This window comes from Hyaena hyaena, unplaced genomic scaffold (assembly GCF_003009895.1).
Source record: "Hyaena hyaena isolate Hyena2069 unplaced genomic scaffold, ASM300989v1 scaffold_13, whole genome shotgun sequence".
Classification (NCBI taxonomy): Eukaryota; Metazoa; Chordata; class Mammalia; order Carnivora; family Hyaenidae; genus Hyaena; species Hyaena hyaena.
In genome coordinates this window covers 7,463,971-7,479,771 of record NW_024080645.1, presented here as the reverse complement: position 1 = coordinate 7,479,771, position 15,801 = coordinate 7,463,971, and the positions used below count along the sequence as shown (strand labels likewise).

The 15,801-nt window shown below is 47.2% G+C and overlaps 2 protein-coding genes across 3 annotated transcripts in view; both read right to left on the bottom strand.

The window, feature by feature from the left end:
* Positions 1 to 248: 248 nt before the first annotated feature.
* Positions 249 to 8,653, bottom strand: PSMA4 (proteasome 20S subunit alpha 4). 2 transcript variants are annotated; one of them, XM_039217111.1, is made up of 9 exons: positions 8,530 to 8,653; positions 7,232 to 7,257; positions 6,946 to 6,988; positions 6,186 to 6,348; positions 3,719 to 3,796; positions 3,320 to 3,408; positions 2,735 to 2,865; positions 1,670 to 1,793; positions 249 to 633 (listed from the first exon to the last, which is right to left on the bottom strand). In XM_039217111.1, the coding sequence occupies exons 2-9, from the start codon at positions 7,232 to 7,234 to the stop codon at positions 479 to 481; spliced, it is 786 nt and encodes a 261-aa protein (XP_039073042.1). In that variant the 5' UTR covers positions 7,235 to 7,257; positions 8,530 to 8,653; the 3' UTR covers positions 249 to 478. The 2 variants fall into 2 exon arrangements, with proteins under 2 accessions (XP_039073042.1, XP_039073039.1); XM_039217108.1 differs by having other exon boundaries at positions 8,572 to 8,653.
* A 3,399-nt stretch (positions 8,654 to 12,052) lies between these two features.
* The window catches only part of HYKK (hydroxylysine kinase), a 19,105-nt gene continuing 15,356 nt past the window's right edge, over positions 12,053 to 15,801 (bottom strand). The window contains exon 5 of the mRNA XM_039217159.1: positions 12,053 to 13,317. Within this exon, the coding sequence (XP_039073090.1) occupies positions 12,857 to 13,317 (461 nt within the window). The 3' untranslated portion in view covers positions 12,053 to 12,856. The remainder of the gene's footprint in view (positions 13,318 to 15,801) is intronic.

Here is a 15,801-nt window from a genome sequence, read left to right as displayed (position 1 = left end):
CTTGCATCACTGGATCTTACTCCGTCGGAGGCCAAGAGCAGACGGTTCTACTCTGCTGAAGTCGGGCTGCAGGCTCTGCAAACAGCAGGGGACGGCTAAGGAAACCCCGAGTGCGCGGTCCCTCCTTGCCCCTATGGACTCTACAGGCTGTCACGTGTGCATCTCACTAGAAGCACCTGCACGAGCCACCGCGGTACACCCCACTCACAATCCCTGGCCCTTCCGCGTTTACTGCTACAGAGAATTTCTTCCTTCACCATTTCCAGCCTTTTCAAGTTTTATTCCCCAAAACAAGGGCGGAGGGGTTGGGGCGTCCATGAAGAGTAGGCGTCAATACAAGACTCAAGCGGACAGACAGCTGGTGCCGTCCTGGTCTCCCGCACACAAGCCGGCGCGAGTCAGAGCTTTCCCAGGGTGGGAAGGGCAGCACGACACTGAAACAGCCCCAGGTGAGTGACGAAACCCACGGTCCTTCCTTCTATTTATCCTTTTCTTTCTGTTCTTTTTCTTTCTTCTCGCGCTCAGCTTTCGCTTCTTCTTCTTCGTGGTTTTTGATCAACTGCTCCACCTCTTTCTGTTTGAGGACTCTGATGACTGTCTTCCCGTTCTCTCTTGTTAGGGTGGCAATTTCCACTAGAAGTGAGCACACGCGCTTGTGTTACAGGCGGGTACACTCGGCAAACACACTCAGCAGGCCCAGCTCTTCCCTGGAGCCGAGGCTCCCCACTCTCCATGCTGTTTGCTGCGCACGATTCGCAGCTACTCTGACAGCAAAAAATACCTTCCGTCTTACAAAGCTCCTACCAACACCTTTACTGAAGTGTCTCCCCCTGGCCTGCCCCTAGCGTGACAACCAGACGGAACTTGTGGAGGAGCAGCCAGAATCTCTAACCAGCAACCACACTCATGTTTCATGTCAAAACTAAGACATGAAATGCAGCTTCCATGACCACAGATAAGAAAAGTAAACTGATACCAAAGAAGGCATTTTTTGAGCAGAGGAAATAGAGTGCTACCTCCTTGAAATTACACAGAAGTAGACAAAAAGGGGACAGTCTGCAAGTAAACTGCATATTCTAAGGAACAGCAGGAGCTCAATTATACTCAGCAGAATCTACACATTAATTTACCATAGTTTTTGAAAAACATTATTTAGAAACAGTTTTAGATGATTACATAATTTAAACTGAATAAAGTATTTAAAATTGCAAACGTGGCATCACGTGAGAGATCAGGAGACTCAAAAGAGCACAGGATACCACAACTCCTGCAAATGTCTTCCCTCGGATAAAGCTTAAGATAAATATGTAGCACAAAATCACATGCATGTTCTTTATCATATGTACACACACAGATACCATCATCAAGAAGCTGATAAGACAATTATTAACTAAGAGTAGCACAACTCAGATCTCCAACTATGAACACTGAGAACATACAGGCTCAAGTCCTTAGGCTCACAATGTACTGTGGGACTAAGGCCCCACAACTTACCGGTGTCGACCTTGCTCAAGTCACTTAACTTCACTAAGCCCTAGTGTCCTCACCTAGGACAAAGGTATAAAGCCACCCAATTCAAGGTTGCGGCTTCAATGAACTCTGACAAGGTGGCCCGCTCAATTGCTTCTCTCACACAAGTGAACCAATCAGAGGGGTGGGCATCCATTACCTTTTTCAGCAGAGAGTTTACTCACATCCATGGTCTTATTTAGGACTTTGATAGCTAAAGCAAGTGCTGACTTCAAAGTCATTTCTCCTTCTTTGTAGTCTTGTTTTAACATTGACACAGCTGCCTATAAAACATAAAGGAGAATCAACAAAAAATTTTCTTTAAATTTTTTTTAAAGTTTATTTTTGAGAGCAAAATAGAGACAGCATGAGCAGGGGAGAGTCAGAGAGGGAGGGAGACACAGAATCTGAAGCGGCTCCAGGCTCTGAGCTGTCAGCACAGAGCCTGACGTGGGGCTCGAACCCACGAACCGTGAGATCATGACCTGAGCCGAAGCTGGATGCTTAACCGACTGAGCCACCCAGGCGCCCCATAAATTCTTGCATTTTTTAGGAATATGGATTGGTCAGAATACTAACGGCTGAACTATTACGGGCATTATAACCAACACAGACAACCTCAGAGGCAGGGAGGGCCAACCTGGAACAAGAGAAGGGGCTGTTGATGCTCTCTGAAGCGGGGTCTTTAACCAGAACTCCCTGGACTTCCAAGGGACTTGTGAGAGAATTCAAAGGGTCTGAGAACCAGGATGTGAAAAAAATTACATCTTATTTTCACAACCTCTAACTGAAAATGAGCATTTCCAGGCATCTGGGTGGCTCAGTTGGTTAAGCGTCTGATTCCCGATTTTGATTCGGGTCTTGATCTCACAATCTGAGACGGAGCCCCACGCCGGGCTCCTTGCTGACAGCACAGACCCTACTTGGGGTTCTCTCTCCTCGCCTCCCTATCTGTGCTTCCCCCATGTGTGCTCTCTCTCTCTCTCAAAATAAATAAATATACTTAAGAAAGAAAACTACCATTTCCTTTCATTATAAACGTAGACAATAAGTCCCGTAGTATTAGTAGTACCTGTGACTTCGTTACCAATAGAAATTGAAGGTATTTTCCTATCATATTAAGGTTGTGACAGCTATTTTAAAATAGATTATATCACTGCTACTTCAAAATTATGGTGGTTATTAGATCATCTGCTAGACTTTACAGCAACACAAAAATACTCACAGCACTGTTATTTCCAATGCACGTGGCTTTCCATCCTCCGTAATTCCCACTGGGGTCACTCTGGTAGAGCTGAAAGCCATAGTGCTTATCCCAGCCGATGTAAAGCAAGGACACACCAAAGGGACGTTTTCCTTGAAGAGCACCAACAAAGAGCATCTAGATCAGTATCACTGCTGCTACCTGAGCCCAGGGAATGGGCCTAGGCCCTGCTCTGGGAAGTAAGGCGTTCATCAACTGCTTTGTGTTCTGAACACCACAGATAAGCTCCATCCAAAATTCCACTTTTGTTGCCAGGACTTGGACGCAGCCAAGAAAGGGAATAAAGACACAGAGGACCAGTGCTGAATTTCATTATTACGTAAAAAGCAATTTGTTTCCAGATTTGAAAGTGGCATTATAGCCTTCCAATGGTCTATTAATAAAACATATAACAATCTACATAGTGAAAACCAATTAGTTCATGAAGCAGGGATGTATTATGAAAAAGGTTTTATTTCACTTTCAATTTCTTTTTACTATCTCAAAAAGGCCATTACTCATAAAATGGTTAACTTTTTGGAATACAACTTTGAAAAATTTCAGTACCTCCAAACTGTGTATAAGCTTGTTTGATGTCACACAGTGCTGTGACCAGCTGCTCACAAGGAATGGGCTCCTGATACTGTAACAAGTACCTAGGGTAAAGAAATTGGCAAGTTAACAGTTTTCCCTAAAACAAAGATGCCCTCTAAGCAAAATACCCTCTGGAAAGAAATCTGTGCCACAAGGACATTAACAGTCACATGGAATCTGAAGCGGGGAGGAGAGCAGGACAGCATCCTCATATCCTTAAAGCACGTAACTTTTTACACCTTTGCTTTAAAAATTTTGTGATGTTCAATTAATAGATTTTTTTTAAAGACTTTGATCTTTGCAAACATGAATTCTCCTTAGAAACATCGAGACTAATTTACATACCATCAATTACGCTACTTATGACCATACCTCTGTGCAATGAGCCTCAGTTCATTAGTCAGAACATTAGCGTCAGAAGTTATGCCTGCCACACTGCAAGCCATGTCCCTTGAAGAAAAGAAAGACATTGATGTGTGAGCAGGGAAATGTCTGGGAGGGGTATTTACAAGTACTGAGAAGTAGAAGTTCTATTAGAAATTCACCATGCTAGCTGCACGGCCACTATACCCTCAAACAAAAACCGCATACGTTTCATCTTTATAAATTCTCAACATGTTGTGTCATTCAACATAAAAAATAAGTACACCCTTAAAGTTTTCTACAGATGTAGTTTACCATCACCACTCCGTGAACAGGGCAAGAGAGTAACACTAAGAACCCAGAGTAAATCCCAAGAAGACGCATCCACAAACACAACAAAGGTTTGTCCAGACAGAAGACAGGCTATTGAACCTCCTAGGCCTGGCTTGATGGAGGTGTAGGTGAGGGGACCCGCGGGAAGGGAAGCCTAGGAAACCCAGAGCTATGCCCACACTGGGGGTGCACTTCCTTTCTCTGTCCCCATTCCCTGAGGTCTGCCTTGACTTTCCTACACCCTCGGTCATGCCGGGCAAACCTGCAGACAGTGACTCTGTGAAGGGAGAACACTCCTTCGATGAGCATATCAGAAAGGCCTGGCACCAGCGATCACCTGGCCCATTAGTGAAGGGAGGGTCTGTTCTCTGCCAACTGGAAACCCTGCACACCCAAGTGTACCGGAAACTCACTAAGTGTACAGGGCTTGGCTAAACTGTTCCCAGACCTCCAGGAGGGCTGACGTTTGGTAAGAGTCTTGTGATTCAGTCATTCTGAACGCTTTGAGGGTCTGCTGTAAGCCAGACACTCTGCTAGTTTGCTTAGATTTAAATTATTCACTCGACTGTCATAACCACTGTAGTGGGCTGAGACCCAGAAAAGTTAAACATCAGTGCAGGGTCACACAGCTTTTAATTTAACCCAAATTTGGGGTGCATGGGTGGCTCAGTTGGTTAAGTGTCCAACTTCGGCTCATGATCTCACTGTTTGTGGGTTCAAGCCCCACATCAGGCTCTGTGCTGACAGCCTGGAGCCTGCTTCGGATTCTATGTCTCCCTCTCCTCTCTCTGCCCTTTCCCCACTCTCACTGTCTCTCTCTCTCTCAAGTAAACAAACGTTAAAAAAAAAAGAATAAATAAATTAACCAATTAACCCAATCTGTGTAACTACCCAGCCTGTGCTCTTAATCACTGTACAATGTGGTTTCTCCACTAAGGGCTTGGCCCTGCATTTAAAAAGAATACCACAGTGCTTGCTTCGGCAGCACATATACTAAAACTGGAACGATACAGAGACACGCAAATTCGTGAAGCGTTCCATATTTTTCGAAACGGGCACCCTCCTACACTGTTGGTGGAAATGTAAACTGGTACAGCCCCTCTGGAAAACAGTGTGGAGGTTCCTCAGGAAACTAACACTAGAACTCCCCTATGACCCAGCAATAACACCGCTAGGAATTTACCCAAGGGATATAGGAGTGCTGATGCGTAGGAGCACATGTACCCCAATGTTCATAGCAGCACTCTCCACAATAGCCAAAACATGGAAATGGCCTAAGTGTCCATCAGCTGATGAATGGATCAAGAAGATGTGGTTTATCTATACCATGGAATACTACATGGCGATGAAAAACAATGAAATCTGGCCATCTGTAGCAACATGGATAGACCTTGAGGGTGTTATGCTGAGCGAAATAAGTCAGACAGAGAAGGACAAATATCATATGTTTGCACATATAGGAGGATTAGGAAGAACTTAACGGAGGACCGTGGGGGAGAAGAAGGGGAGAAATGGTGGGGGAAAGGGAGAGAGGCAAACCATGAAAGACTCTTGAATGCTGACAAAAACTGAGGACTGATGGATGTGGGGGGGAGGAGGGATGGGCATGGAGGAGGGCACTTGTGGAGATGAGCGCTGAGTGTTATGTGGAAACTAATTTGACAATAAACTATTTGTAAAAAAAAAAAAATAAATAATAGTAATAATAAATTGTCTCAGGGTTTCAGAGCTAGAATGCTGAATTTAGAAGCAGAAAAATCAATTCTTCTCCCCTAAGGTCATTCAATCTTGGGTGCATTAGGAGATGTTCAAAAGATTTTTCATGGAGATGAATCTGGGGAAGGTTTTTAATGGGAGAATTTTAATTTTGTTCTTGGCCACTTTACGCAGTTGCAAATGAACGAACTATTTACTTCTAATTAAATAAAACGATAAACTCTTCTGCAAAAAAAAAAAAAGAATACCACAACACCCTGGTCCCCAAGGTGGTTTTAAACAAGGTAAGTCAAAAGCAAAAATCCTCAAAGGTGAAAACAAACTGTTCAATTTTACGTCACATGGAACAGCCTCCCAAAATATGTGCAATGTCATTTATGTGATAAAGAGAGACATTTTACATTCCCTTCCCAAAGATCGCACTCACTCATTCAGTTTGTAAATTTTTTCAGAGAAAAAGACTTCGTCCAGGAGCTTGTGGATGTTGCGCCTCTCGGCGGCAAGGAGAACACCATCGTTGGCTAAAATTCCCAAGCAGGTGCCTGCATGTCCAATAGCTTCCATGGCATACTCAACCTGGTACAAGCGACCTACGAGACACAGGCAGTGAGCAGCGGAGCAACCCCGGCAGCTGCACACTAGAGCCCTGCCGTGACCCCTCCACGAGGCACGGAGCTCACTTGGTGACCATAATCAACCCAAAGCACAGGAAGGACGAACAACTTAGCAACGATTAAAAAAAGGTTTGTAGGGGGGACGCCTGGGTGGCTAAGTCGGCTCAGGTCATGATCTCACAGTTCGTGGGTTCGAGCCCCACAACACGCTCTGTGCTGACAGCTCAGAGCCTGGAGCCTGCTTCGGATTCTGTGTCTCCCTCTCTCTCTGACCCTCCCCTGCTCACACTCTCTCTCTCAGAAATAAATAAAAACATTAAAAAAAAAAAAAAAAGAAAAAGTTTGTAGGGGCACCTGGCTGGCTCAGTCAGAAGAGCATGAGACTCCTGATCTCAGGGTGGTGGGTTCGCGCCCCACATGTAGGGGCTTTTACAGCCCCTACTTCCCCTACTGTAGAAATTACTTAAATAATAAAATTAAAAAAAAAACCCAATAGTCTGTAGATTTTTTTTCTCTCCTTTAGGTCAAACTCTTTAAAGACATTTTTTTATTTGAGATAGATTTCCATTTTACCTTCCGGAGAGAATATAGTGGTCCGGGAGTCATATCTTCGAGACTGCAAAGGAAAAACATACAACTGACTCCTACCGGCCAAAAGTAAGCCAATCCCTGCAAGCCCACAAATCATCTTTATGGAACGGATGCTGGCAGGCAAAGCTCAGCGATGGGAAGAAAGTGAGAAGGAAGAAGACACCACTCCAGCAATTTTTCCTTCCATTCCAGTTTTCTCATACAAGTCTACAGGTGCAAGCAGCAGGGTTTATCAGGCAACAGCTTACTGGCTTGTGTATTGACTCACCATGTTTTCTGAACTTTGTAAAATTCCTGTAAAAAAAAAAAGTAAGATCATTATTAAAAATGAAGTTTACAATTTGAAGAGCACTTCGTGACTTAAAAAAAAAATCTGCTTTGTTCACTCCCTCCCGTCATCTAACATTTTCAGTGTACCGGGCACCATGCTAGATGCATACCAAATTCTGGAATATCAAAGAGGGCGAAACCAATCCCTTTCCTGAAGAGCTTACAGTCTGGTATTCAGGTGAGGGAAGCAAACAAACAACTATAAGGCAATGTGGAAACAGGTGCTGAGGGCAGAGTGGGAAGTAGGATGGGGAAAAAAATCAAGAAAGCATTCTTTGAGAAACAAATACAAAAAATGAACCCAAATTAGACAGACATGGGAGGCAGAAATAAGGCTGTGAACCATGAGGCCTAAAAGAAGACTAAGGGAAGGGGGAAGGGAAAGGCAGTCCCAGCAGAGAAGAAAGTCTGCTCAAAGGGGACCCAGGTAGGACAGCTCCACGGGCAAGAGACAACTTGCTAAAGTTAAAAGGATCTGAAGAAGCTAGAGAGCTAAGTACACAGACGCACGCAGAGCCTTGAACGCCAAGGTAGGAGGCTGAGGCTTTCTCCAGTGAGAGTTCCAACTTAGGAGGTGGGGGCGGTAACCTCAGGTTCTCCACCACTATTCCTGCACAAGTAAACACTGACGCCCGGCGTGACACAGGGGAAGCGCCAAACTTCAGATTACAGAGCTCATTTTCCTAAATCCCGGAATAATGGGACTCGAGACGGCAAAATATGCTGGGCTCGAGTCCTGAAGGGTCCACGGGCCCGAGTAAACACTGTGAATTTTATCTCCCAAGCAATGGGCTCCCCTCAAAGACCGGGCTGACGAGCCACAGGCGCCGACTGGCACTTACAAGTATCGCGGTGGCCGAGCGACTGAGGGAAGGCGACCCGTTACGAGGCTGAGACAACAGCAGGTGAACGGGAAGGACGGCCCTGCGCACGGCCGTGCGGCGCGACTGCGACCCCGGCCCCGCCGTGCGCACTAGATCCAAGCGTGGACCCCAGCAGGGCCCCCCGCCCCCCGCCCCCGGCCGGACGCGCGCCCCCCGCCCCCGAGTCCCACGGCCGCCCGGACGCGCGCCCCCGCCCCCGAGCCCCCGCCCCCCGCCCCCCGCCGAGGAGGCGGCTGCCGAGTCACCGCACCAGGGCGCCGCGGGGCCGGCTGCAGGCCGAGCCCGCTCCGCCGCGCCGCTCACGCCCCCTGCCGCAGGGAGGGCGGCCAAGCCTCCGCGGACAAGGCCTCCCCCAGGTGCAAGGGCTCCCCGGAGGGACACTCGGGAGACCTACAAGGAGACTTTCCGCGCGGGACCACAGCCGCCACCGCCACCGCCAGTCCCGAGCGCCCGCTGCCAATATGGCGCCCGCGCGTGCGCAGAGCGCTCCCGAGACCCGGAAGTCCCGGCTGCGGGGCGGGCGCTGACGGCGGGGGCGGGAGCGGGTCCCTGCGCGGGGGGCGCGGCCGTGCGGGGCGCCGGGGCCCGGGCCGGAGGGCGGGGCGGTCCTGGCCGAGGAGGAAGCGAGGTCGGTGCCCTGTTTGCAAAGACAGGCTTCCGGCCCCACGAGGTCCGCCGCAGGCCTGGGACCCGCGCTGAACGGCGCCGGGCGCGCCTCGCGGGCGGCCGCGCACCCTCGGGGCGGAGAGGTCGCGGGGCGGGGGGGAGGGCCCTCGCGTCCTGCCGGCTTCCTCGGTCTCTGTGACTCCTGCTGGTTCCCTAACAGCGTGCTGGGAAAACACTGGCCGTTTTGCTTTTAAGGTCACAATCGCAGTTGTGCGACCTCTTACTTGCTCAACTACCTCTGCCCTGATCCACATGGTGCCAAGCTCGTGAGACGCGACCCCGCGTCTTACTTCCCGAATCTGTCTCTTACTGCTGGACACACAGCACGTTCTGATAGGGTTCACACCTTCGGGTGGACTTTACTTTGGTCTCTTCGGCCTTTTTCCTCGTCGGAAAGGACCCCCCGGGCCACCCTAGTTAAGGCAATACCTACCATCAACACGCACAGCGTTTATCTTTACTGACATTGTCCTGATGATGTGCTCATTATCCACCTTTTCCCCAACCAGCTTCAGTCGCTCTGCAAACCAGCACTTCGTGTTTTAAGTTTCTTTGGGTTGCAGGGTTAACCAGACTGGGTTAGCATGTCGTCATGTGCTCATAGTCTCCTCCAGGAAGAGGCCCAGAGGGAAGCGATTTTGTCCTCTTGACGTTGGGTGGAGAATTTTTACTGGGGGATCTGGACTTTGAAGAGGAGGCAGCCTGGGAACGAGTTGTGTTTTGAGGCCTTTCCTGTCATTTCGGCTTCCTGGGCACCAAGGACAGGAGCCAGAATGGCAGAAGGCTCCACTCAGCCGGGCGGTGTTCTGAGGCACCCTCAGGTGGATGTTAACTGTAACTCAGAACCACCGAGGATCCCTGATCTAGATCCCTAGACTGTTAGCTAAGAGTTTCAAGTGAGAAGCAGAATCTCAGGCCAACAGAAGACGGATCGGTTGAAATAAAAAGGCAGAAGAATGAGTTTGACAAGTTTGGGATTGAGTAGTTCAGTCTGGCCAGAATGAAGGAGACAAAAAAGGAAGTAAAGCCGGAAAGGCATCTGAGGTCAATTTGTAAGAGGCCTTCGATGCCAGAATTATTTTTGTCCATAAGAGGGAGGATCAAAGTGATGTTTTAGGATGATGAGGCCTCATTCTCCCAGCCCACATGTTCCTCTCACAGTGTGTGTGTGTGTGTGTGTGTGTGTGCGTGTGCGCGCGCGTGCACGTGCTGTGGGTGCTCCCCATTCAGAAGCCCTGTGTCTCCTTGCCTTGAATCTGGGTGGGCCTGTGACTGACAGTGGTCGGTCATAAAAGATGGCATGTTTCTGCCTTGTCCTCTTGGGATGGTCATTCTTAGACTGTGGAGAGGTATTCTGCCATAGGCGAGACAAGTTCCCAGCATCACCTGCCAGATACGTGAGTGAAGATTGCTCCAGAAAGTTTTAGTCCCCATTGAATGTCCCCCAACCATCAAACCTCCCTCAGTGCTCAGGTCTTCCTAGCTGAGGCCCGAGGATTTGTGGAGCAGAAACCAGCCATCTCAGCACCTGAATTTATACCTGGATAATCCATGAGACAATAAAATGATTGAGGTTTAAGCCACTCAGTCTTTGGTTAAACTGTCACACAGCAGTATATGTAGCTAGAATTGTTATCTGCCTCCAGGAGGGCAGGTGTAGGTTGGAGAGTTTAAGGGTAAGAATAGCAGAAAGTAGGGTTCTTTTGCAGTGTGAGAGGATAGGAGCCTGGACAGAAAAAGACACTCGCAAAAGCATAACCTCTGCCGTGCGTGTGGTATTGATCCCCAAATCTAAAAACGGGTTTTCTCCTCATTGGTTGAAAGGACCAGAGACTGGCACTTGTAAAATGCATTCATTCCAGCAGTTTATTAAGAGTGTGCTCCGAGAGTGCAATCCAAGATTCAGTTCATTTTTCTGAATGTTAAGCTTGATTAAAAAAAAAAATGTGGGGGGAGCGCCAGACTGGCTCAGTCAGTTTGATCTCAGGGTCTTAAGCTCAGGCCTCACTTTGGGGGCAGAGATTACTTAAAAAACTACAATGCCTTAAATTTGGGAAGCATACGTGCTTTCACGTAAGTGATCTCATCTGATCCCAACACGGTCATGTTCACGCGCACATGCCCGCATGGTGGGTAGGAGGAGAGGGCTGGGGCCCTGGTCCTGGCTCTCTCTGAGCAAATCTCTCATCTCAAAATGGGGATTAGGGGGTCCCTGGGTGGCTCAGTCGGTTAAGCGCTGACTTCTGCTCAGGTCATGATCTCACAGTTCATGAGTTTGAGCCCCGCGTCAGGCTCTGTGCTGACAGCTAGGAGCCTGGAGCCTGCTTTGGATTCTGTGTCTCCTCCTCTCTCTGACCCTCCCCTGCTCATGCTTTGTCTCTCTCTCTCTCTCTCTCTCTCAAATATAAACATTTTTAAAAATTTTTAATGGGGATTAATCATAGCACTGCTTCTCTCATGGGTTTGTTATGGAGAGAAAATGAGATAATGCATGTAAAATAATGTGATATAATAAGAAATACAGGATTAGTCTTCGTCCAGGTTCTGGCACAAAGCTTCTAGAACCCTTGTAGTCTCCGGAATGTCAAGGGATAAACCGCTATCAACTACATCTGAATTTCTACTAACGGTGTGGCTCCAGAGGCAGAGAGGTGGCGGCTACTCATACAGACAGAAAGGGACAGCTACTGAAAGGCGGTTTGCAAGGCCAGGGTTGTAGACTTATCTTAGAGAATGGATAGTTAAACCCACAAGAATGAGTAGCCACCTAATAAACCATAGTGAGGGGGACGTGCAGAGAAATCAGTGAAGGAGACGGCGGTATAATTAACAGCAAGTATACAGTGAGCCACTGCTCACCAACATCGCATATTCACATGTAAAGGGCCGTAAATGAGAGATTTTTGAAATCTCTGCTTAGAGACTTTCTTAGTATCGATCGAAACATAACCGTTATATTTATTTATTTATTTTTTTAATTTTTTAATGTTTTTATTTATTTCTAGGAGAGAGAGAGAGAGAGACAGCGTGAGCAGGGGAGGGTCAGAGAGAGAGGGAGTCACAGACCGAAACAGGCTCCAGGCTCTGAGCTGGCAGTCAGCACAGAGCCCGACGCGGGGCCCGAACCCACGAACCGCGAGATCACGACCTAAGCGAAAGTCGGACGCTTAACCGACTAAGCCACCCAGGCGCCCCATAACCGTTATATTTAGGTGCCTCAGGAATAGTGGCCTTGCCTGGGTGTCTCTACTTGCCTCCTCGCAGATCCAGTATCGTCCGGCATCCATCTCGAGAGTTCATTTCGATCGTCCTCTCAAATGCAGACTTTTTCTTCAGAACATCATTTGTGTTTCCTCCTAAGGCATCTTAGTTCTGCCTTATCTTCTCCAACCTTTCTTTTAGCACACATTAATTTGTAAATATTTTTTGAAACCATGGGGAAAGTACTGTATCAGGTGCAAAAGGAAAAAAAGGGAAGAGAGACAAAAAAAATAATTTTACGTAGTCTTTGTCCTCAAACAGCCGTTAGGCCACATGACCACATAGCCAACATCCGTGATACCATGACGTGCCGTGAGAAAGACGGAGTACAGTGGGTTCTAGAGAAACGGAGTGATGGGAGCAGGCTTCGCAGAATGGGTGATATGTTAGTTAGGTCTGTGTTACACTCAGTAATTTAATATATGTGAATACGTCTATACATATGTGTTCCTTTCAAAGCCTAAAACAGTAATTGATCTTGGGGCTGGAATACATACTCCTTGAGAAATTTTCTGATTCAAAACATCACTCTGCGTGTTTTATACACGAGGCAAGTGAGACCCACAGAAAGACATGCTTGCTCAGGGGGAGCTTTCTTAGATTTAAAAAGTGGTCATGAGAGTGCTTGGAAGTTTCATGTGTGCTGATCAGGTCCATCAATTCGTTTTTCACTGTGCAGGGGACTCCTTCGTAGAAATAGATTTGGTCCTCCGGGTTTTTAACCATCCAAGTTAATGTGAAATTTCGCCTAGTCACATGGAGATCCCAGAGTCGTAGGACCTGGCAGTTTGAAACCAGATTTCTTCTACAGCTTTCTGGCCCATGTCGAACATCTGCTGCAAGTGCCTCCACCCGGTTTTGGCAGTGATCATGAGGTATTCCTTGTTCTCCGGGTGTAGCTGGCAAGAGTGTGCAGCGATGACGAGCGACTGACAAAAGCGGCCGCACACAAGGAGGAACAGGGCGCCCCTCTCCACAGGTGTCAGCGGGATGACGCTCTCAAACCCGGCAAGGACGTGGCCTCCCACGTGTAGGGGACTCTTGCTCTCAATCATCATGTACATGATGGTGATGGCCACCTCGAACACATAGTAGCCGTAACTCATGTCACCAAAATCTAAAATCCCGGACACTTGATACACGGCACCTCCGGAGGCTGACTTGCTGGCCTCCACTAAAATGTTATGGTCATTCAGGTCTCCATGATTAACACCTGAAAAGAGAAACATTAAGTCACGTGAAAACCGGTATTTAACCCCCAGTTCATTCTATTCCCGCTTCTCCTCTCTGAGGCATGGCCACTCAAGCAATGTGACGATCAGCCAGAGGTAGAGATAAACCCTATTTTCCCTGAAATAAAACAATTTCCTCTAAAAAGGAAAAAAGCAGTTAATTTTGGTGGTTGTACTTGCTTTTGCTTTTGGTCGATACAAGGCCAGACAATGGAGGTTACAGTCCCAGCAAATACCTGGTTCTGACTGTTAGCAGAGTAAGGGGGAGGCGGAACTGCCTCAGCCAGAAATGTCTACGAAGAGTATACGTATATTCGTGTTATTACACGAGGGGTCCAGGGGTGCCTGGCTGGCTCAGTCAGTACTGATGTAACTGCAACTCTTGATCTTGGGGTTGTGAGTTGAAGCTCCACATTGGGTGGAGAGATTAGTTTTTAAAATATTTAAAAAGAAGAAGGAGGGGGAGGAGGAGGAGAAGGAGAAGAAGAGGGAGGAGTAGGGAGAGGAGGGGCAGGGGAGGAGGGAGAGGAGGAGGGGGAGGAGGAGAAGAAGGAGGGGAAGGAAAGGAGAAAGAAAAAGCAGCAGCAGCAGCAGCAGCAGCCACTGCTGCTGCGAGTCCTAAAATGAACTAGATTTGCCTATTTTAACCTAGGATTTCCAAAAATTCTGATGACAGAGGCACCTGGGTGGCTGGGTTGGATAAGAATCTGACTCTTGATTTTGGCTCAGGTCATGATCTCACGGTTCATGTTCCTTCCAGGAATGTGCTGAGTTGCACTTTCCTTCTCCCCAAAATGCTGTGAATGGCCATGTGACTTTTTGGTCACTGACATAGGAACAGAAGTGACATCACTTCAGGGCAGAGATTTAAAGGCCAGCGTACCACTGTACACTTCCTACATTCTCTTTGCCCATACTATAGCAAGAGTACTTGGTGAAAGTTCCATCCAACTAAATCCCAAAGTGAGAATAGTAGAACAGAACTGTAACAATCCATGACAGACCTGCAGCTCCAGTTAGAACTAACCATTTGTTTTTGTAGTCCACAATAATTTGGGGGCTATTTGATACTGCAGCATAACCCTGTGTAGCTGATACACAGTGTGGTATGGGACCAGGCAAGCAGAACAGGGGAATAAAATGGAGCACCAAAACATTTGGTTTATAGCAGAGATGGTACTGCAAAACAAAGAGAGGAAAGATGAGAGAGAGAGAGAGAGAGAGAGAGAGAGAGAAAGGGTGCAAGTGAGCGAGGGGCAGAGAGAGAGGAAGAGAGAATCCTTTGAGGGGCAGAGAGAGAGAGAGAGAGAAGCGGGGCTCACCTGAGGCGGGGCTTGTGTTTACCTGAAGTGGACTTGAGCTCACCCAAAGTGGGGCTCGTGATCATCTGAAACAGGGCTCTTGATCACCTAGTGTGGGGCTTGAGCCCACGAACCATGACATCATGGCTTAAGCAGAAGTCAGAGACTTAACCAACTGAACTGTCCATATGCCCCAGAAAGATGACTTTTTATAAATGTTGGTGGAAAAATTATCAGCCATGAGAAAAATTCACACCATATGTAAATTCCTGATGATTTATAGACCTATTGTGAAAGGCAAAAACTATGACATTTTAGTAAGATCATATAGGAGAATATCTTCATGACTGGCCAGAGAGTAGAGAAAAATTTCTACACAAGACACAAAACACTAACCATAGAGTAAAAGATTGATATATTTGAAACCAACAAATTAAGGACTGTCCATCAAAACACATCATAAAGAGAGTGAAAAGGCAAGCCACAGAATGGGACAAAATATCTGTAACACATATAACCATCGAAGGATTTCTATCCAGAAATCACAGAAAAAAAATCCCAGTAGGAAAACTGGCAAAAGCCTTGAATAGGCACTTCACAAAAGGGTTTATCCAAATGGCCAATAAATAGGGAAATGTATAGTAAAACCACAATAAGAAATCATTACAGCAGTAAAGAAATGGGCAGAAGATATGAACAGACACTTCTCCAAAGAGGACATCCAGATGGCCAACAAACATATGAAACGATGCTTAGCATCCCTACTCATCAGGGAAATACAAATCAAAATGACACTACTGAGATACCACCTCACCAGTCAGAGTGGCTAAAATGAGCAAATCAGAGAACACAAGATGCTGGCAAGGATGTGGAGAAACGGGCACCCTCCTACACTGTTGGTGGGAATGTAAACTGGTGCAGCCCCTCTGGAAAACAGTGTGGAGGTTCCTCAGGAAACTAACAATAGAACTCCCCTAGGCCCAGCAATAGCACTGCTAGGAATTTACCCAAGGGATACAGAAATGCTGAGGCATAGGAGCACATGTACCCCAATGTTCATAGCAGCACTCTCCACAATAGCTAAAACATGGAAAGAGCCTAAGTGTCCATCAACGGATGAATGGATCAAGAAGATGTGGTTTATCTATACCGTGGAATACTACA

Bases quoted from the DNA above. Each gene is read 5' to 3' on its own strand.
- PSMA4 (XM_039217111.1), bottom strand. The intron at 6,349-6,945 runs GTAAAATGGAAA...TGTGTCTCGTAG, and splicing joins CACTATATTCTCTCCGGAAG to GTCGCTTGTACCAGGTTGAG. The intron at 1,794-2,734 runs GTGAGTATTTTT...TATGTTTTATAG, and splicing joins GCATTGGAAATAACAGTGCT to GCAGCTGTGTCAATGTTAAA.